The sequence below is a fragment of the Cervus canadensis genome, chromosome 4 (genome assembly GCF_019320065.1).
Source record: "Cervus canadensis isolate Bull #8, Minnesota chromosome 4, ASM1932006v1, whole genome shotgun sequence".
Taxonomy (NCBI): Eukaryota; Metazoa; Chordata; class Mammalia; order Artiodactyla; family Cervidae; genus Cervus; species Cervus canadensis.
In genome coordinates, this window is record NC_057389.1 from 59963935 (window position 1) to 59986590 (window position 22656).

Here is a 22656-nt window from a genome sequence, read left to right on the forward strand (position 1 = left end):
ACAGTGTGGGGACTTGGGTGCTAACCCTCTGTGCAGTTAAAAATCCACGTATAATAATCCACATCGCATAGTCTGTAGATGTGGTTTCTCTGTATTCACAGTTCCCTATGCATGGATCAAGCCAACCTTTGACAGTGTATTGCTATAGAGTACGTATTTATTGGAAAAAAAAATCCACCTGTGAATGTACCTGCAGAGCTCAAACCAGTGTTGTTCGAGTCAACTGTATCTCTTTATTTTCACCTAAACAGTGACCCAGCTGGATCACATAAATACAACAGAATAGACTATATCTGTTTCACTCATTTCTTAAACTTTTGTATTGGAGTGTAATATGCATATAAGGTGCATAAATAGAACAGACCTGTTAGCAAGTGCGCATCCCCATGTGACCAGCCCCTAGATTAGGAAACAGGACATGAGCAGCACCCGAGAAGCCTCACTCATTCTCCCCTAATCTTAGTACTTCCCTCCTGGATTCTTTCTGCTATCTTCTTCCCAGAGGTTAGTCTAATTTTCTGTGTATGCTACTTTCAGTGTCTGTCAGTTGCCCTTTCATGAGTTTCATGTAAATGACCTATAGTTTACACTCTTATCTGGCTCTTTTTCAGTCCACCTTAGGCATGTGGTCTACGATTGCGTAGTAGTAATTCACTGGCTTTCATTGCTGTCCAGTATTCTGTTGTGTGGACAGACCGCAACCTATCCATTTTGCTATTGATGGATATTTGAGTTGTTTTGAGGGAAGGTTATTTTGAGTGTTGCTGCTTATGAACATTCTGTATCCATCTTTTTCCTATGCCTGTGTTCATTTCTATTGGATCTATTCCTAGGGGTGGGATTGCTGGGTCACATGGTCCACGTGAGTTTTTTCTACTCATGCTGTCTGGTGGTTCTCTGAAGTGGCTGTGTACCCCTGCAAGGCTCTGCTCCTGCCAGTGGGGCAGGACAGTTCTAGTTGTTCTGCATCTTTTTTTTATACTTGGTGTGGTCAGAGTTTACTATTTTAGCCCTTATGGTGTACTTTGGCCTCGGGGTATCCTATTTTGTAAAATGCCTGTTCACATCTCTTGCCTTTTACTTTTAATTGAGTTGTCTGTCTTTTTTTATTGATTTATACAAGCTTTTTATATATTCTGGATGTAAGCCATTTGTTGGTTTTAGATGATACAAATACCTTCTCTCCTTCTATGGCTTTTTTTTTTCACTCTCCTTATGGTGTTTTTTTTTTTTTTTTCCTTCTTATGGTGTTTTTTGATGAGAAAGATGCCTTATGAGTTTTTGTCTTTGCATCCCATTTCCCTTACATATTTTAAAGAAGCGTCCAGGAAAATGTGGTTGCCTGCTCTTCTTCAGCAGAATGCAGAGCTTTCTGTGGGTTTATTCTGGCTTCAACCAACAGAGACATGTGAATTTTTCATCCTAAATTGCTTTAAAACAGAACCACTTCCTTTTACCTTTGCCTCTGGCTTACATTAGGTATTTTTTCCCCCTTATTTTTAAAAGACTAAGTCATTGACTCTTTGGACCTGTTTTCAGACCATGGAGCCAGAAAATACCATGTTTCAAAGAAAAGCAAGTGTTCCTTTTAAATTTTTCCTCCTAAAATCCTAATACAATGGGCCAGCTTTGATAAAGAAGAGTAATTGAGAGTTACACATAAATGAGAATCGTATATTAAATGAGAATCATATATTAATCAGCAGTATTACTTCTAATGTCTTTTCTTTATGAGCATTCATCAATCCTTTACATGGATTACCTCATTTGGACTTTGTAAATTCTATGAAGTTGGCCCCACTAATAACCTCATTTTATTGATTGAAAGAGTGAGGGTCAGTACCTTTCCAAGGTCACACAGTCAATCGCTGTGTTCGTGCCAAGGTTCAGAGTGGGCTCTCCTGGACTCCAGCACTCAGTACTCTGCGGTGCTGCCCTCCTGGGGAAGATGCATCCTTGCTCTTTGCAATTTGAATCAAGCCAATCAAACCACCAGCCAAGCCTCCTGCTATGAATAGCTCAGTACTGATGGAAAATTGGAATCTTCTCCTCCCCCAGTTTCCCATCTCAGAAATAAATCAGTGAAGCTGCCTGTCTCCTTAATGCCTTTTGAAGTGATTTTATTTTTCCTCATTCCAAAGGCATTGCATCTTGTTCTCCGGCTGCAGTCCAGAAGACTGGGAAGTTTGGAGTAAAATATGGTAGACTTCAGTGCTTCACAATCACCTGGTCTGGAATTGTGTATGTTTAAAATAATTATGAGTCCATATTTCCCTTTTAAATGTAACCTGCTGTCCAAGCTTGGCAGCAAATGACTTCCTGGTCTTAGAAACCTAGGAGAGGCCAGTGATGAGAACCTCTGACTGCTTCCAGATCCTGTCTATTCATTGGCTACAGACCCTTATTTCCAGCCACTGGACCAGATTCTCACAGCCATGAGCGAAGGAGTTGGCCCTGGTTGGGGAGATAAGAACTTCATAGAGGAAGCCTAGAGTAGGATTCAGGATGCTGTGCTAGGCTCTCTCTGTTGTGGGCAGCTTATTATCAAGACTGGGGCAAAGTCAGGGTTGGGTATGTCCAAGGGTTCCCAAATCTGTTAGATTCTTGGGTTATGGCTGGGAGGGAGTCATGGCTGCCATTTCCAGTTCTTTCAAAATGTCACAGGGCTGTGCCTGGAGCAGCAGAATTGACCGCAGCTGATGTAGATGCTGTCTCTACGTTGTAGGGTCATGAGCTTGGAAGGAGAAAATCACCCAAAAGTTGGGGGCTGGGGCTGGCTCCCTCTTGCTGGGTGAAGCCCCTCCAGTGCCTGGGGGATGGGGACAGTGGTGGAATTCAACCATCTGCAGCTGTGGTAGCACAGTGGCTTGTCACTCAGAGGTGATCTTGCCACTTTTCTTCTCTCCTTCACTGGAGGGTCTTGTCCTGTGGTGCTTCCGCTTGACTATTGATTACCTCTTGCAGAGGGACTTCCCTTCACATTTAACTTGAAAATAGTGTTTTCTCAATTTTATGGCTTGTGACTTCTACCTGCCCATCACGCCTCTCTCCATGTAGGTACCGCCTAAAGCATAAACAGCTGTTTTCTGGGTAGTTTTCCACATTGCCTTTTGCACATTGAGCAGTAGGGGTGGGCTCAGGAAACGATTGCCCTCGCCTGAACCAGCCGTCCACAGACACAGCTACACTGGCGGCATAAAGATGGGCTCGGCGCTGAGTAATTGTGGAGAGCAATTTGCTGTCTCTATTCACTACTGTCTGTCTGAAGACACTTGCAAGAACTTTTAGGGGCATTTGAGAAAAATCTTGTCTTTGGAGTTGAAAATGATGAAGGAAAGAAAATGCAGTTTCTTTCACTGGTTAATTCCTAACAATTGGTGTTCGCCTGCTGAGGTCTCAGGAAGACAACAATGAGTGTATTTTTCTCCCACTTTGAGTAGGTTGTGGGAGAAAAGAAGTCCCATGGGTCCTTAAGGACTCTTTCCTGGCACTGTCCCTCCTGGGAAGTATCCCCAGGTGCTGAGGCAGGGGCAGACCTCTGTGTGTTGGGTCTTCCTGCCGCCTTTGGATCAACTTGTCTCCTGCAAGTTAAGACCAGGACGACTAAGTCCAGGAGGCAGAGAGTAAGGCAGGTGCATATGGGCCATCTCAGGGCTGCACCTGGGCTGTCTTCTGCTGGGGGACTCCGGGCAAACCGTTTATGCCAAGATAGCTCTGCGGGGCTCTTCTAGGTCCTTGGTCCCATTACCGCGTGAGTGATGGGGAGGGGTGATGGTGGCCTAGGAGGCGGTGATCAGAACCACAGCAGAGGAGCCTGCAGGAACAGCCAAAGAGCAGTCACACTGGGTATCACCTATTTTGCTTTGTGATTAAGAGTCTGGTTTTGTTAAGGATGACACCTACACCATGTAAACTTCATGATCTTAGAGATATTCTGCAGCTGCACCTGGCTCCTTTAATAAACTCTCGGGTTATGATCCCTAGGCAAATCAATAGTGTCTGTTGAACTGAATAGAATTTGTGTAAATCTTCCTTTAAAATACCTATTTTCCATCATTAACACCTATTGGAGTAATGAAGTTGATTAACTCACATGGTATGTGAAATGGTGGTCTGTCTTCCTCCTGACCGCACAACTGCATCCTCAGACTCAAGGTGGGGGGTAAGTGTGGTTTTCCTTCATGACTGATACTCGATCCCTGGGTTCCTGTCACTGGCTTCCCACATCCCCCTTGGGGTCTGCGAGTCTGAGCACTTGGACTCTCTTCTGTCTCCCTTCGCTGTTCCAGGCTGCAGGTTCCACTGGGGTTTGGTGAGACTCTTCCTCTTACATCCTGCCCTCTGGGAGGTGCATTGGCAGGACTGCTGCAGCCACCATGGTGCCTTCAAAATGGAAGGAGGAGTCCCCTCTGGGCGGGCACAGTCCTGATTCAGGGTGTGGTTGGTGCATGCAGTTCACTTGGCATTTCAGCCCCTACTCCTGTCCTGACCTGGCAGTCTTTCTTCATTGTTAATTTTATTTTATTTTTGGCTGCCATGGGTCTTTGCTGCTGTACAGGGGCTTTCTCTAGGTGCAGTGAGCAGGGGCTACTGTTTAGCTGCCATGCACAGACTTCTCATTGCAGTGGCTTCTCTTGTTGTGGAGCACAGGCTCTCGGCACATGAGCTTCAGTAGTTGTGGTGCAAGGGCTTAGTTGTTCCCTGGCATGCAGAATCTTCCTGGACCAGACATCAAACCTGTCTCTCCTGCATTGTTGAGTGGTTTCTTAACCACTGAACTATCAGGGAAGCCTTTTTTTAGTTGAATGAAAGATTTTTAAAATTCTGTCATGCTTTACAATTTTCAAAAGTTTCACACCATGATTTCATATAATTCTGTAATAACTCTTTTTCCCTACCCCATGTTGTCCCCCCTCCCCTTCCCTCTCCTCACTAGTAACCATACTGACCAGGCATTCATGTACAGTGAGCGACCTGTAAAACTGTCCATGCTGGCCCTGTGCACTCTCATGTGTAAAGTCCAGGGCCAGGGCTCAGTACATATTTAGATGTTCAATAAATATCAGTTCCTTTGTCATCCCTTCTTTTTTTCTTCCAGTTTTTTTTTTTAAATTTATTTTAGTTCGAGGCTAATTACTTTACAGTATTGTAGTGGTTTTTGCCATACATTGATATGAATAAGTCATGGGTTTACGTGAGTTCCCCATCCTGAACCCCCCTCCCACCTCCCTCCCCATCCCATCCCTCTGGGTCATCCCAGTGCACCAGCCCTGAGCACCCTGTCTCATGCATCCAACCTGGAACTGGCGATCTGTTTCATATATGATAATATACATGTTTCAATGCTATTCTCTCAGATCATCCCACCCTCGCCTTCTCTCACAGAGTCCAAAAGACTGTTCTATACATCTGTGTCTCTTTTGCTGTCTCGCATACAGGGTTATCATTACCATCTTTCTAAATTCCATGTATATGTGTTAGTATACTGTATTGGTATTTCTCTTTCTGGCTTACTTCACTCTGTATAATAGGCTCCAGTTTCATCCACCTCTTTAGAACTGATTAAAATGTATTCTTTTTAATGGCTGAGTAATATTCCATTGTGTATATGTACCACGGCTTTCTTATTGATTCATCTGCTGATGGACATCTAGGTTGCTTCCATGTCCTGGCTATTATAAACAGTGCTGGGATGAACATTGGGGTACATGTGTCTCTTTCAGTTCTGGTTTCCTCTGTGTGTATGCCCAGCAGTGGGATTGCTGGGTCATATGGCAGTTCTATTTCCAGTTTTTAAAGGAATCTCCACTCTGTTCTCCATAGTGGCTGTATTAGTTTGCATTCCTACCAACAGTGTAAGAGGGTTCCCTTTTCTCCATACTCTCTACAGCATTCTTATTTATGATATAAATGCACTCTTTGCAAGAAAGAGAATTACCTTATTCAGAGTGTTTTTGATGCCCTGTGTTGTAATGGGAAGAGTGTGACTTTTGAGAACCAAAGGGCCTAGGCTTGGATCCTGCCTGGCTTTGTACTTTGATCCTTAAGCCACATATGTGAACTCAAGCAGTTTTCCTAATATCTCAGCACCTCATTCCCTTTGTCTTTAAAAGGGAAGCACAGACAGCATCTTCTACAGAGGGCAGTGAAGAGTGTTAAGACAAGTAATCTGTTTAGAGGAGGGGTGGACAGACTCAGCCCCAGAGCCAAGTCTTCCTGAGGTCATCAGTTTAGAGTGATTGGTACATTTTTAGAGGGGAGCAGGGAGAGCAATGTGTGGAAAAGTCTGTTTGTGACCCAAAAAGTCAAAAAGTTTACTCTCTGACCCTTCGTAGAGAAAGTCTGTCATTTCCTAATTTGGATATTTGAGCCCTGCCTGGCGTGACTAGCAGTTCTCCATGCAGTATTTTCCTCTCTTCTACCTCTTACAAATCTTTCCCCAGGGTTCTCTTTGTCTGAGCATTTGGTGCAAGAGGCTCCCATCATCAAGAGCAGCCCCAAAGGCCAAGAAATGAAGATCTATTCAAAGTGAAAATCCATAGCACTTCTGTTTTTCATTTCTTTCCCACCTTTAAATATAAAACTCACTGAGGCCCTTGTGTGCTTAGAGTTACCACAGGTGTGAGTAGCTTTCGATAATTTCTAATAAATAATCATGTTTAAGCTGAGTGCCAGTGGAACATTTTTTCTGACGCTCTTTAAACTAGTTATTTATTTTCTTGGAGAAATGGAACCTAAAATGGCTCAGTAATGAACTGCTACTGTTATTACGAGACTTGTTCACATAATGGTGAGGAGGATTTACGTTCCCAGGTAGATTTTAGTTGTGAAAGATTTAAGAATAATGTGGTAAAGAGGCATTGTTAATAAGCATGAATGTGATTGAGTGTGTGTTCATAGTTTATTCAGTATTTTCTCCAGTTCTGCCATTTGGGCCCCTTGGTTGTGTAGCAGAATGTAAGGGCCAGCAGGAAGGCAAGCAGTGACCTAAATCAAAATTGGGCCTAATTCTTAGTTAGTTGGGTCTCAGGTTTGTTAAGGTGTGTTGTTGTGCTATGTGCTCAATCATGGCTGCTCTCTTTGCAACCCCATGGACTGTAGCCCACCAGCCTCCTCTATCCATGGAGTTTTCCAGGCAAGAATACTGGAGTAGGTTGCCATTTCTTCCTCTGGGGGATTTTCCTGACCCAGGGATCAAACCCGCATCTCTTATGTCTCTTTACCACTGTGCCACCTGCTAAGGTGTGTGCTTTCCATAAATGAGGGCATAGGATCCGTTCATGGCCCTCATGGCTTTTAGCCAGGGAAGAAGCACGTTAGTCTGGGGTGATTCATGGATCAGACTACCAGCTGGTGCAGTTAGCAAGCTGCTCTCACTTACGATGGGAACTGCCCACTCCTGGAACCTTCTCAGTGTTGTACGTCTAATGGGCAAAGATCCTGTTTCATCCTCTGTCCTCTAGCTGTGACTCTGGCTCAGAAACCACCAGATATCTGGTGTAATAAGCTTGTCCCTCCAGCCCCAGGGCATCTCCTGGGATTTCAGTTTTTCTCCCCACCCTTTCCATAGTTTGGCTTCACCCACATCTTAGCCCAGAGGCTCAGCTTTTGTCTACTTTGTCAAAGGTGAGATTTGCCTTCAAAATAAATAAATTACAAGTTTCCAAGGGAATCATAAAAACTCCGTTTACCAGCTCTGATTCGACCAGTGGCTGTTCTGAATCTTCGTAGGTTGATTACATCTGAGCTGGGTCCAGTAGAGTCCATCCTCTGGGAGCTGATGGTCTAGAACTTGGCGGGTACTCTGCCGTCTGGGAGTACTGGGCTGCCATGGTGTGTGGAAAGAGCCCAGGACTCTGTGGTTTGACAGAGCTGGAGCTGACCCCTTGCTCAAGTTACTTAACCTCTCTGATCCATAGTCCTCTCTACTGTAAAATGTAGAGGCTACCTCCATTCTTGCAAAGGCATTGTGATGATTATAGAGGATATTCAGTGCAAAGTGCTGAGCACAGTGCTTGCCTGGCAGTAGGTGTTCAATAGACATATGTTATTTCCCATTGTAGGTTGAACACAGGCTTGAATTGCGATTTCTTCATCTCCCTTTAGAAAGTAGTGGAGTCCCTGCACCTCCTTAGTACCTGGGTCTTTGCTGTACTGCCCACTGGCTCCATTTTGGGTCTGTAGTAGAAAATATTCTTGGGAAATTTCCTGGTGGTCCATGTGGCACAGCCAAAAAATACCCTCCCCGCCAAAAGAGAAAATATTCTCACACTGCCATGTTCATTTTCCTGGTCACTCTATCTTTTCCCTTCAAGACCAATCGCAGACTCTTTTCATTACCTTTTCCCCTCTCCACTCATTCTTTTTTTTTTTTAATTGAAGTATAGTTGATTTACAATATGGTGTTTCTGGTGTATAGCAAAGTGACATGTTATACATATATATGTGTATATGTATTTTTAATATTCTTTTCCATTATGATTTATTATAGGATATTGAATATAGTTCCTATGCTATACAGTAGGACCTTATTGTTTATCTATTTTATATATAATAGTCTGTATTTGCTAATCCCGAACTCCTAATGTATCCTCCTCCACCCCCTTTCCCCTTTGATAACCATAGTTTGTTTTCTGCGTCTGTGAGCCTGTTTCTGTTTTGTAAATAAGTTCAGGATTCCCCATACAAGTGATAGCATATGTCTTTATCTTTCTGACTGATTTCACTTAGTATGATAATCTCTTTGTCTATCCATGTTGCTGCAAATGTATTATTTCCTTCTTTTTTATGGCTGATTATTATTCCATTGTGTGTATGTAGGCATGTATATACACACGTACATATATGTACATTTATATATGTGTGTGTATGTATATATGTGCATACCATATCTTTATCCATTTATCTGTTGGTAAACTGCATATTTAGGTTGCTTACATGTCATAGCTATTATCAATAGTGCTGCTGTGAGCATTGGGGTCCATGTATCTTTTTGAATTACAGTTTTCTCTGGATGTGTGCCCAGGAGTGGAATTGCTGGACTATATAGCAACTCTACTTTAAGTTTTTTTAAGGAACCTCTCTACTTTTTTCTATAGTGGCTGCACCAACTTACATTCCCACCAACTATGTAGGAGGGTTCCCTTTTTTCATATCCTCCCCAGTAATTGTTATTTGTAGAATTTTAAATGATGGCCATTCTGACTAGTATAAGATAGTACTTCACTATAGTTTTGATTTGCATTTCTCTCATAACTAGTGATGTTGAACACCTTCTCATGTGCCTTTTAACCATATGTGTGTCTTCTTTGGAGTAATGTCTATTTAGGTCTTCTGCCCACTTTTTGATTGAGTTTTTTTCTTTTTATGTTGACTTTTATGAACTGCTTGTGTATTTTGGAAATTAAGCTTTTGTCAGTCACATAGTTTGCAAGTATTTTCTCTCAGTCTACAGGTTGTCTTTGCATTTTGTTTATGGTTTCCTTTGCTGTGCAAAAGCTTATAAGTTTGATTAGGTCCTATTTATTTTTGTTTTTATTTCTATTGCTTTGGGAGACTGATCTAAGAAAACATTGGTACAATTTATGTCAGAGAAGGTTTTGCCTATGTTCTCTTCTAGGAGTTTTATGGTAGAAAAATGTCTTATATTTACAAGTTTAAAGCATTTTGAATTTATTTTTGTGTATGGTATAAGGGTGTGTTCTAACTTCATTGATTTACATGATGCTAGCTTTGCCAGCACCACTTGCTGAGGAGACTGTCTTTTCTCTATTGTATATTCTTGCCTCCTTTATTGAAGATTAATTAATGGTAGATGTGTGAGTTTGTTTCTGGGCTCTTGATTCCATTCCATTGATCCACGTGTCTGTTTTTGTGCCAATATCATGCTGCTTTGATTACTACAACTTTGTAATATTGTCCGATGTCTCCTTTCCACTAGTTTTTAATCCTCCTCACCTTCCATCTTTGCCTGGACCTGAGAAGTATGCTTTAAATTCAAGGGCTAGCCAAGGTTTTCTCCCCAAACATTGCTCGCTTTTCTACTGGCAGACACTCTGGCAGGATTTTGTCACCTCAGATTGGATCCCTTTTGAATATGAATAGAACTGTCTCAGTCCTCTTTACCGGCTCTGAAGAAAGGTCCAGGAGCAAGTTTTGATGAGAAAGGGTGGGGGAGAAGACCATAAGGGCACAGATGCCCTGCTGGGAGGTAGAGGTGGAACGGCAGAGTCTCTGACTGCCTTGTTGCAATCAAAGCTGCCTGTGTGTAGGGAATTCTGTGTGAGGAAAGGCAGCAGGTGCCTTGGTGAACTTGGATTTCATATGAAGAAGTGACTACCACATCCTTCCCTGAGGACATTCCAGCCTGTGCCCCCGCACAACACCCACATCTTTAGAGTATGCTTGTAGTTGCGTTCTGAAGTGACTTTTCTAGAAGTTCTGCATTTATCTAGAGTGTAAATTGTCCAAGGATCTAACATATCCCCAGTTAGTGCTTGGCATTCTTGAGGGCGTGTGTGTACGCTAAGTCTCTTCAGTTGTGTCTGACTCTCTGCGACCCCATTGGCTGTAGCCTGCCAGGCTCTTCTGTCCATGGGATTCTCCAGACAAGAATACTGGAGTGGATTGCCATGCCCTCCTCCCGGGGATCTTCCCAACCCAGGGTTTGAACCTGTATCTCTTATGTCTCCTGCAATGGCAGGCAGGTTCTTTACTACTAGCACCACCTGGGAGGCCCATGCTTGAGGGCAGCTCTGGTCAAATGGAAGATGCTGAGATTTCAGAGCCCCTTCTCAGAAAGATGATGGATTTAGTCCAGCATTGGACTTTGGTGTTTAGTCTCCTTTGTTGTTTAGTCTTGGCACTGAGTTGAAATCAGGTCATATCAGGGCATCCAAGGAGGCTCCACCCCTACCTGGCAGGGGCTAAGAGAATTCAGCTAGGGAAGTCCTCTCACCCAGACTATTTTGGGAGCCCCTGAGAGCCAAGGAAGGGACATTTAACTGCTGACTAGAACCTGGCAGCTCTTCCCTACGCATACGTGTCTGTCTGTATTATCACCTTTTTATGAAAGCATCGCCTCCTTCCTGCTGAGTCTGTTTCCACTGATAGCAGGAGTGTGGGTCCCACCAGGAGCTAATGTAGACTTTCCCAGTCTGGATGCCTGCAGACGCTTGGATGGGCTGCAGTGGCAGCCAACAGATAATGAGAAATCCATCACACACGCTTGCTTGCAGCTCTGGATCACATGCATTAAGCTGTGAGTAATGTGATTACTTAAGTGGCGTTTTATTTACACTTTTGCACCAAGCAGTGGCTGCTGCTTTTCCAAAGCAGCCATTACCCATATTTGATTTCTTCAAAATGTCTGCAGTTGGAATGGCAGCATCGCAAATGGACTCATCCAGAGGAAACTAGCATTCTGTTCTTCAAATTCTGTTATCAGCTTTCAGCAGAGGATATACTGAGATCAATTAAAAAAAAAAAAAAAGCAGTGACATGTTTGGATATTTGGTGCATACTACATACTACATTTTGCATATGTGTTCCAAGTAAGCCTCCCAGTGACGTGGACACCATTGCCCTCACTTTATAGATGAAGAAACTGAAGCTCATAAACGTTGCAAAACATTTACCTGGAATCATTTGGCCAATGGCAGTGGAGATGTCAAGAGAAGTTACCAGTTAAGAAACTACCATGTGCTTTTATGTTTCTTTATGTTTCAGATCCAGAAGCAGAACCATTGATTTCAGCTCCAAGCGGGGTTAAGAGCTGAGTTTTGTAAAAAGAGAGGTGTGTGAAACAGACATACAAGGCTTTGATGGACAACACCAAAATAACCCATGCAGTGTTGTTCCCAAATAATTCCAGCAGGCAGCCCTGACAAGGTGCCTCTGATTCTAGCTGTGATTTGTGTATCCTCCTGGTAAATCAGATGAAGTATCTGAGCCTCAGATGCCTTATTAAATCGAGCCACAATTTGGGTTTGTTTTAGGAGCTGTCACCACCTTGTGAGTAAATGTACGATTTCTACTGTGAGGTCTGGGTCCTTCTCCTGACTATTTCTGGCAGGGGCCTTGGGCTGTGTGGTGCTAAGTGAGCTGAGGGTCGCCCTCTGCTTATTCCAGATCTTGGATTCCTTAATAGGATGCCAGGACAAAAGGAATAAGTGAATGCTTACCCTGTGTGCCAGCCTAGAGACAGGCTGATTAGAAGGGCTTGTGACTCCATTCAGCTGCCTGGAAAGGTGCCTAGTCATTGTTTTAGGTCATGACCCAAGAGGTTCTTCCTTCTCTTTCCCCATGGGCTGTAATTTCAGTTCTCAGTCTGAACTGTTGGTGTAGATGGATCGTATACTGCAGATTTTAGTGCTGTGTAAGTTCATGTAAAAAGTAATGTTAGGACAAATTGTTAGGGTAATTTAACAAAATTTAAATTACCTTTACAAAGCTCCTTAAAAAACCTTAACAAAATGTTAGGGTAATGCTTTCTTTGTTTTCTCTGTCCTATAGAACTTTGAATGAGTGAATGGGTAAATGGATGAATGAACAGGCAATATGAAAATATATAAAGTAATCCTTGTTAATTTTTAATTGAAAAATAATAAAGCATAAGCAGGAAGAAGTCTCTCGTATTCCTCCATCCATTAATAACCATTGCTACCATTTTGAATTTTCTCTATTGCTTTTCTGTAGTTTTGTCTTCTTACAGTGGGTTGTGGGCATTCTTTAAGGATAGCTGAGGTATCTAGAAAGTGTGAGCATGTGACTGGCTAAATGAGAAGATTGCTTATAATGAGTGGGACCCAGCACTACCCCAGTGTAGCCATGTTGTCCTGGCTTCATGCATGTTGGTAGCCACGGCTGTCCCTTCTTCCTTCCCAGTCCTCTAAGGGGGTGGGCTCCAGACATGGGGAAGGTGTGGTTATGGAGTGGATGAAATTGTCACCAATGCATCTTTGGTCCTCTTTATTGCGTCTTTGTTTCTTTCTTCCCATGTTATGTATGGGACTTTCTCAGAGTCTCTACCTCTCATAAGAAGATAATTTGGCTAAAGAATTTGATCTTGGAAAATTTTTCCAAGAGGTTTTTAGTAGTTCTGGGCATCATGTGAAAAAAAAACCTAACTGGACTGTTTCTTTTCTTTTCTTTTTTTTTTTTTTTTAACCACACCATGTAGCTTGTGGGATCTACAGGGACTGAACCCATGCCCTCAGCAGTGAAGGCATGGAATCCTAACCACTGACTGGACCACCAGGGAATTCCCTAACCTCTTTCTTTAATGCTCAAAAGTTATTTAATAGGAAAGGGATTTTAAAGATCTAGGACATAAGTATTGTTTATGTTCATATTAGGTTCTTAAAAATTGGAAGCAAAAATAAAAATCAAAGACAAAAACAGCTTAATGTTTTGGTCTTTCTTGGATTCTTCCAGTACATTGCAGTCCTTGCTAGTCTGAAAATTGCTCCCACTTCATTTACATAGAGCTTTCAAGTGTATTTGATTTATTATCTGACATATTTAGAATCATTGAATTTTAAGACTGGAAGGGGGCTGCATTGTTATTAACATTCCTGTTATCTTCCAAATAATACATGAAAAGAAAACCTGAATATAAAACATATGACATGGTTTCTGCTGGCTGAGTACTCTTCCACAAGAAATAAATATGTCCTTATTGATAGGTATTTTGTTACCATAGGAATGATCTGACCATAGAAATGGTCATAGCTGGTAATTTTTCCCTGGAGGTTTTGATTTTAAAAGATGGGTACAAGGGAACCCTGGCTATTTGTCTCATCTCCCTAGCCCTGTCCCCTACACAGGAAGGGGTCCTTTCAAAGGCTCAGTGAGAGCTTGATGTTGTTGTTCCATTGCTAAATTGTGACCAACTCTTTATGACTCCATGGACTCTAGCCCACCAGTCTCCTCTGTCCATAAGATTTCCCAGGCAAGAACACTGGAGTGGGTTGCCATTTCCTTCTCCAGGGGATCTTCCCAATCCAGGGATCAAACACATGTCTCCTGCATTGGCTAGGAAGCCCTCAGGAAGAGCAGGAGGCCCTTCAGCTCAGTTCAGTTCAGTCGCTCAGTCATGTCCGACTCTGTGACCCCCATGGGCTGCAGCAAGCCAGGCTTCCCTGTCCATCACCAACTCCTGGAGCTTGCTCAAACTCATGTCCATCGAGTCAGTGATGCCATCCAACCATCTCATCCTCTGTCATTCCCTTCTCCTCCCGCCTTCAATCTTTCCGAGCATCAGGGTCTTTTCAAATGAGTCAGTTCTTTGCATCAGGTGGCCAAAGTATTGGAGTTTCAGCTTTAGCCTCAGTCCTTCCAGTGAATATTCAGGACTGATTTCCTTTAGGATGGACTGGTTTAATCTCCTTTCAGTCCAAGGGACTCTCAAGAATCTTCTCCAACACCACAGTTCAAAAGCATCAATTCTTTGGTGCTCAGCTTGCTTTATAGTCCAGCTCTCACATCCATGCATGACTAGAGGAAAAACCATAGTTTTGACTAGATGGACCTTTGTTGGTAAAGTAATGTCTCTGCTATTTAGTATGCTGTCTAGGTTGGTCATAGCTTTTCTTCCAAAGAACAAGCATCTTTTAATTTCATGGCTGCAGTCACCATCTGCACTGATTTTGGAGCCCCCAAAATAAAGTCTCTCACTGTTTCCGTTGTTTCCCCATCTGTTTGCCATGAAGTGGTGGGACCGGATGTCATGATCTTAGTTTTCTGAATGTTGACTTTTAAGCCAACTTTTTCACTCTCCTCTTTCACCCTCATCAAGAGGCTCTTTAGTTCCTCTTTGCTTTCTCCCATAAGGGTGGTGTCATCTGCGTATCTGAGGTTATTGATATTTCTCCCAGCAATCTTGATTCCAGCTTGTGCTTTATCTAGCCAGGCATTTCTCATGATGTAGTCTGCATATAAGTTAAATAAGCAGGGTGACAATATACAGCCTTGGCGTAGTACTCCTTTCTCGATTTGGAACCAGTCTGTTGTTCCATGTCCAGTTCTAACTGTTGCTTCTTGACCTGCATACAGATTTCTCAGGAGGCAGGTCAGATGGTCTAGTTTTTCCATTTCTTTAAGAATTTTCCATGGTTTATTGTGATCCACACAGTCAAAGGCTTTGGCGTAGTTAATAAAGCAAAAATAGATGTTTTTCTGGAACTCTCTTGCTTTTTCAATGATCCAGCAGATGTTGGCAATTTGATCTCTAGTTCCTCTGCCTTTTCTAAATCCAGCTTGAACATCTGGAAGTTCACAGTTCACATACTGTTGAAGCCTGGCTTGGAGAATTTTGAGCATTTCTTTGCTAGTGTGTGAGAGGCCCTTAATTGTTACCATTAAATGAGGCCCTTAATTGTAATCATTGATGGAGAGTGGGAGGGGGGACCTCTAGGGTCTTGGTTCCCAGAGCCTTTGTTCTCAGAGATCTCACCTCCAGAGAAAGAGATGCTTATTTAATAAAGGAAGGTTGAACAAACTGGCCATGTGTCTCTGTAGGACAGAAAGAGGGCTGGGCATACAGACTAGTTGGTTCCACTTGTGGCCCATATGACTTACATATGTTCTTGACAGGCAGCATGGAAACACTTGCTGGTTGGAAGGGCCAGGATGTGAGCTGGCTCTCATCCCTGGGGTGGCATGCTGTGGGTGAGTGTGGCCCCTCCAGACATAATGCCATTGCTCAGCCTTCCAGCTGGAGTGGACTGATAATAGTGATGCCAGTAATCAGTTATGGCAGCTCCAGGCTTTCTGGTCCCAGAGCAAATGGCAGACTGGATGGTGTGGCCACGGGGGCCTTGGAGACCCTGAGCAAAGCAGACATCCTGTTGTCCACTCTCTGTGGCTGCCCCTGGGCTCAGGCTTACTCTCCTGTTGCCCGGGTTGAGGGCTGTTGCAGCAAAGAGTCCTGCTCATTGCACTCGTTGACTCCTCATCCCACCCACTGCATGTTCCTTGCCTAGAAAACTCCTTGTCCATCTGGACCCAGCGCAAGTCCCACTGCCTCAGTAGAGTCAGCCCTAGTTCCCCGGAATGAGTGGTGGCTTCCTTCTCTGTGTTCTGTAGCTATTTTCTTTTTATAATGACCACATTGCCAGGTAATATTATCCTCCATCTGCTGACATTTCTGGCTCCCTCTACACTGGCCAGACCATGGGCTTCTGAGAGTAAGGGCTGAGTATTACTCCTGCCTGTTTCTTAGCGCAAAGGCAGATATGCAGCAAATGTTCCATAAGTGATAATTGTGCACATGGAATGAACTTCTTCATTGGTGTCCTTGGTTTCATTGACTCTTTCTAACCTGTCCCACACTTAGTCAGCCCAGCACCTTCAGAAAGCACTGCCGTGATGGGAGCCACCTCCAAGTTTGCCCTCAGTAGTTCCTCGGTGCCTGGAGATCAGGTGTGGACGTCTCATCAGGCACCAAGGTCCTCGAGCCTCTGGCCCCAGCTTCCTTGCAGCTTCAGCCTTGCTTTGTCTCTGTGGGTGCCCCAGGCAGATTATGGAAACCACCTACCCCCCGCCTCCCACCCCGCAATGCATCAGGATGGTTAGATGTTTGTGGAGTACGCAGATCCCCAAGAGTCGGGACTGAACAGCTATCACAAGACTCAAACACATTGACCTTGGTATAAGGATGGTTATCTTATCTCTGGATGCTGTCTTTTCACATGATGTAAGTACATCATCTACCTGTCCGAGTGGTCAGATGAGCAAGTTCTCAAGCATGGAACCTGGCTAAAGTGCTTTGGGATTCTTACTCTAAGTCACCTGAGTCTACCAAGCCTCTGTTTGGCAGTGCTGAGGGTGAGAGACTGGCTTCCATCCATCACAGAGTTGTAGAAATGTTTGTTAGGTGAGAGGAAAATGAGCCCATCTCCAGGATTATTAGTCCATGGTTCAGGATTGATTGAACCCAATAGCCTTTGGGAGTATGGGTCCCATGGGGGGTCTTCAGTCAGTGTGGGAAGATTGTTCTACCCTTGTGGTGAGCCCCAGTTATAGCAGTGGCTGTACCTGGGACAGGGAACACTGCTCCCATTCTCTGTGGAAGCTTTGCCAGTGATCACAGAGGGAAATTGTGCCTGGGGAATGTGGGTCTATTTGGCAGGCTTGTTTGCTCTTACCATAGGGGGAACATCACTTCAGAAGTTTCAGATTTCAAAGGAACTCTCTCAGATTCTGATGGTGACATCATTGCTTTGAAGTGGACTAAAGACCCTGACCAGATTTGTTTCTGGGGCATTGGTGGGAGCATCTGCTGTGTATGTGGTCCAAGGGCCAGAGCCTCGGGATGTGGAGGAGGGCAGGCAGGACGACTGCTAGGATGCTCTCAGGGACACAGTGAGGGAGCTTTTATTGCTAACTTTCCCAGATGCTCTTTCCAAGAGGAGAGCCTGAATGGCAGGGCTGGGAGAAACTGCGGCAGGTCTTGCTGTGCAGCTAATGAAAATTTCATGCGAAGTCTGTGGCTGTGGCTTCCCAGAGAGATGGCCGGTGCCAGAGCCACCAGGTCTTCTGTGTAGTGCCTTGATGTCAGGTTGGATGCTCCACTTTGAAGCGAGCCCCAGAGAGTGTGGTGGCAGACAGGTGTGATGACAGTGCCTGGTCCAGAGCCCACAAAGTGCTCCTCCGTGGGGCTTGCTCCTGAGGCTGCTGTCACCAGGGCTGCTGGCCATGGTTCTGAAGTCTGGGGCACCACGTGGGGTAGGGAGGGGTCAGGACATCTGGGTGTCCTGGCTACTTTCCCAGAGCCAGGCACAGGACAAATGGACTTGCTGTCCAGTTGCACAAAGACCCCGTAGGGAAGGTGTTTACATTTCCCCTTTCATAGATGGGAAAGCTGAGGCTCAGATGCATGAAGGGTCAATGCAATGGTAGAGAGAGCCTCTTGGGAGGCCTTTGGCCTGTGTGTCAAATCCCTTGACATCTCCTGCAACCATCAGGTTCCATCTCCAATAGGGAGAGAGCCCTGTGTTTTCTCCCAGGTTCTCCAGTCTTCATCTTCCTCACTGGTCCTCTGTTCACTCAATGCATTTAATACAGTGTGCGGAGCTCTGCCATGCTGGCAGTCAGAGAAGGCCCCTGGCGTCCCTAGGAGCAACTCACTCAGTGACCCTGACCACTGCACAGTGCTCAGTGGAGAGAACCAGGATCTGTCTGTTTGGAATCTCATTAATCTAGGAACAGTTCAGCATCTCCCACCCACTCCACCTCCCCAGACCAGCAAGGAGACCCCAACCAACTATCTCTGCTCATTCTCACCTCACCCATCTCTCTATTCTCTCATGGGGTGTCCCCCCTTGACTGGGGGCCAGGTCTAAGTCCCAAGCCTAGATCACATTCTCAGTTCTTCTGTTCCGCAGCCATGCTGGAGTCTCCCAATGTGATGTACCAATGTAAATATTGTTACTGGAGTGGATTGCCATTTCCTTCTCCAGAGGAACTTCCTAACCAGCGATCCAAACAGGGTCTCCTGCTTTGCAGGAAGATTATTTACTGTCTGAGTCACCCGGGAAGCCCCTAATGTAAATATTGTTACTATTATTTATTTGTCCAGTTTGAAAAAAATCTTCAGAGTTGGGAAAAATTGAGCTCAAATCCTCCTGCTTCTCACTAGCTGTGTAAACTTACAGTAGTGTGAGCTCTCTGAGCTCCAGTTTTCCCAGGTAGGTCATCAGGGTGCTGATTGTGCCTCCCTCACATGCTACCACATGAGTTCAGTGAGCTGAAACACAGTTGGCTTGGCACAGTGCCTGGCCCACGTTGAGCACTCAGAAACTGGTAGCTGCGGTTATTCTTAGATGATTAATGTTAAACCTTACTATTACTTTGATTTTTTGATTGGATTTCAACTTCAGCTTGTCTCAGATTCTGAATCTTGCATCAGAGATCTGCCAGCTATGGCAAGCCGAGTCATGAAGTTCATTTGTTCCTCGGGGTGGCTCAAGGGCGTTAGCAGACATGGAGCGAGGCTGTCGGGCAGAGGTCCGCCAGCCCTCCTTGGTTGCTCCCTCCCAGGTCTTCTGCCATCATCTCTGCTGGTGCCAGGTTCCTGTTACTGCCCCAGTTGAAGTCACACTAAAGGAGTTGCCCATTTCACCATCCTCAGAAACTTCCAGGACACAGAGCCTGTGTTCTGAATCAAAGGGGAATTAACTGGGGATCTGCAGTTGACATAAAAGAAGCCACAGAGGCTGGGTGAGTCTTTCTCATAGGAGGTGCTCACTGAGCACCTCGTACAGAACAGGCGCCATGCTGGCCTAGGTGTGGGGGTGAAGGCACCCCGCCCCGGCCCTGGGGACTGGCAGGCGTGTGGTCGAGTGGCAGGAGAGTGGTCAGCTGCGGCAGAGTGGTGACACCAGGGCTCTGCTAGGGGCTGCCCGGGGGCTGTAGACCACACAGCAGACACATCTCTGGCGTGGAGGGACTGGGAACAGGGAGGTGGCCCATGAGGACCATCGTCTAATCTAAACTGGGAGTTGATAGAGCAGTGAATGTTAGAGAAGGGAGAGGAAGGGGGTTTCAGGCACAGAGGATGCAGCGTGTATAGAATTTTGGAGCTTGGCTGCTGCAGCCCCGAGAAGTAGCTCATGTGGGGCTAGCGTGAAGCGTGTGGCAGGGGTGTGGCCACAGGGGGACTGGAGGACTCAGCAGGGGCTGTGCCTCGCAGGGTCCTGGGAGCTGCTCGTGAGCTTGGTCTTGGCCGGGGGGCTGTGGGGAGCAATTGGAGTATTTGATACTGGGGCGCGGTGAGGGCTGATGTCCCTTCAGAGGATCCTCGTAGGAGCAGCAGAGAGGATAGCCTGAGCAGCGTGTAGGGAGAGGAGGCTGCCTGGGCATGTGGTGGTGACCCCAGGAGAAGCTGGGGGCCCAGCTGAGGCGGAGGCTGTGTGGGTGACAGTTCATACCCAGTGTCTTATACCCTGGAAGGCAGCATCTGGATGTTGATTGAGGCTTGCCGGCCTCAGAGAGGTGGCTGGAGTGGCATTCTCAGAAAGATGGTGGGACCTGATTAATTTGGAGTTCATGCTGCTCAGACAGGGCTGGGCCTTGGGCCAGTACGATTTGTATTTTCTTTTAAGGAGAGGTTTATATGCTCCAAGATGGCAAGGGCCTTACTTGGTGTTTCAATGAAATGACCCTTCTCTGGGTTTCTCTGACTGTTTGCTACATGTAAATTAATGATCATGCAGAAATTTTACCTGTTCATAGCAGGGCCTAGTCCACTTAAGAGAATATAGTGAGTCATAACTGAAACTTAAATTCACTTAGAATTAGATGATGTGTAATTGATAACAGTGGTTCAAAACATCTCTCACTGGTTCACTGGTTGCACAGACAGCTCTGTGGTGTAAGTATTATCCTTTTTTTTTTTTTTTAAACAGACAGGGTCACTAAATCTTAGAGAATGGGAGCCTGACCTTTAAACAGAGACGTGCCTGCAACTCATGTTTTCACATTTCATTGCATTTTTTCCCTAAGCCACTCTTCATCCATAAGACTAATAAAATTGCATGCATTGAAAATATTTCATAATTATTGTTCCCAAGGGCAATTGGTCTCCCTTCATTTGGGCCTACTTGGTATGATTCAAATGCACAAGAGCCACATAACTGAAATTCTAAGCATATCATTATTTCTATAAGCCTGTTTCTCTCAATGTTTTTGAGACATCTCAATATTATAAACCTCTGGAGATGGACGCAAAAGTGTACATTTTAATTTATTGAGTCATTCTTTGTGTCTGATAACATCCCAGTCACTGCCACATTATTGCGAATCGTTGTGACCCATCCTCCAAGGTAGGTGCAGCGGTCTTGTTTTGTGGATCAGGGAGCTACAACTCAGAAGCTGAGGGGCTTGTGCCAGGCCAGCTGGTGGGTGAGTGTTCGAGGCTGGATCTTGTGTCTGCTTCACAGCCTGTCCTGTTCATAGTGTTTCTACTGCCTTTGAATCCATAGTCCTCCTGCTGCTCTCCTGTTTGGACATTCAGAAGCCCACTCCTGGATAGCTCAGGTGTTTTGATCATTTTGCTATTGAGGTCAAGGGAATGGGTGGCTTTGAGTCTGGGAAGACACCCCTTGTCTTGGTCAGAGTACAAATGCAGCATCATAGATCTGTTGTATTCCCAGAAGAGAAAGTCAGGAGTAGGACATCCTTTCTGGAACAGATCTCAGACTCAGTTTTTCTCTTTGAGAAAAGCTTCAATCAGCAGTCACTCCTCCAGAACCCAGCTTGGATGGACAGACAAGGACAAGCAGGTAGCCATGAGGAAGGGGGATTTCTTTGTCGTGGTTGTAATCCCTTAATCACCTGGAGGTGCCATGACAGTGCTATTCATTTTACATCCCAGGACCATAAACCCATGTCCTTCTCAGGTTTTAGACCCCTTGAAGCTATTTTGGAGCTGCAAGGTGAAATAATTTCTTTGCAGAAATGTAGAAGGTCTTTTATTCTTGTTCTCTGATGTCATCTCAGGACTTTTATTGAATTTCACCCTTTGGACCAGTGTCACAGCAAATTAGTCATTTAAAATTCTCAAAGATAATAATTATGCCTGTATACTTGGACTTAATCACGATTTTGCTAGCTGTTCTACAGTAATGACACAGATCACCAGAGAGCCCTCAGATTTTCCCACATTTCACTTATCCCACCAAGAACCTGACCTTCTTTTCATGAACTTAGTGAACGAGGGAGGGGACCTTTAAAAGGGAGTGATGGTCGGTAACTTAAAGGAAAATGTCTGCCTGTGACCTTTCTAATGTTATAATTTGAAAATTTGATGCAATTATCGAAAATGTTTATATTCCTTCCTATTGTTTGATGTGATTCTTTTATTTTTTTTCCTCATTCATAATGCTTTCGTACTCAGGAAGTTGAGGTAGGTTTTTGACTTTTCCACTGTGTATTAGACATAGCATCAAAATAGTTGCCAAATAAAATGTAAATATCACTCTCAATCCTAAATCTCAGTGGTAAATAGTTGTTTTAGTTCAGTGAACCAGCACCACACACATTTATTTTTCATGGGTATATCCAGGGGACATAATTTATCAAATGCATATAAACAGTCCATTTGCTGCTTTATCTTTTCTCATTAGTTACAGTACAAGTATGATTGTCAGTTATTATCTGTGTTTTACTGGTGGGTTATTTATTGAAAGAGCAGAGCAACTGACATTGCTATTTTCTAAATCACTTTGTCTGAGGCCTGCAGGACTTAATACCAAATGTCAGACCAATTTATCAAAGAATTACTCTATTCAGGAAGCAAGTGATTTAGAGTGTCTGTGTAAACACACACCCACCTGTCCTTCTGTGCACATCAGGAACAGTTATGTGCGTTTCACAGGAATACGGAGATGTTAAAGCTGAAACAGCTTACTGCAGTTGACTCCAGTAGAGCCAGGACTTACTATGTACTGTTGAGTGTTGCCCCGGGGGAATGTGCAGGTAAGATCCAAACCTGCTCAGAATTAGCCTGGCCCAGGTGTGTGGGTGTGATCTGTGCCCATGAAGATGTGTTAGTGGTCCAGCTCCCAGCCCCTAGGGTACAGGGTTCTCGTGAGTGGGATCTGTGGAGTGGCGGGGCAGGGGGCCTCGAGTCACTGCCCCAGCTGGCCTGGGTGG

At 44.6% G+C, this 22656-nt stretch overlaps 1 protein-coding gene across 2 annotated transcripts in view; it reads left to right on the forward strand.

Moving 5' to 3' along the window:
• SPOCK1 (SPARC (osteonectin), cwcv and kazal like domains proteoglycan 1) overlaps nt 1-22656 on the forward strand; it is a 562859-nt gene that overhangs the window by 207267 nt on the left and 332936 nt on the right. Inside the window, exon 3 of one of the 2 annotated variants that reach the window (XM_043465433.1) lies at nt 21899-21907. The exons of the other annotated variant lie outside the window; for it this stretch is intronic. Within the exon in view, the coding sequence (XP_043321368.1) occupies nt 21899-21907 (9 nt within the window). The remainder of the gene's footprint in view (nt 1-21898; nt 21908-22656) is intronic. 2 annotated transcript variants of the gene reach the window in all.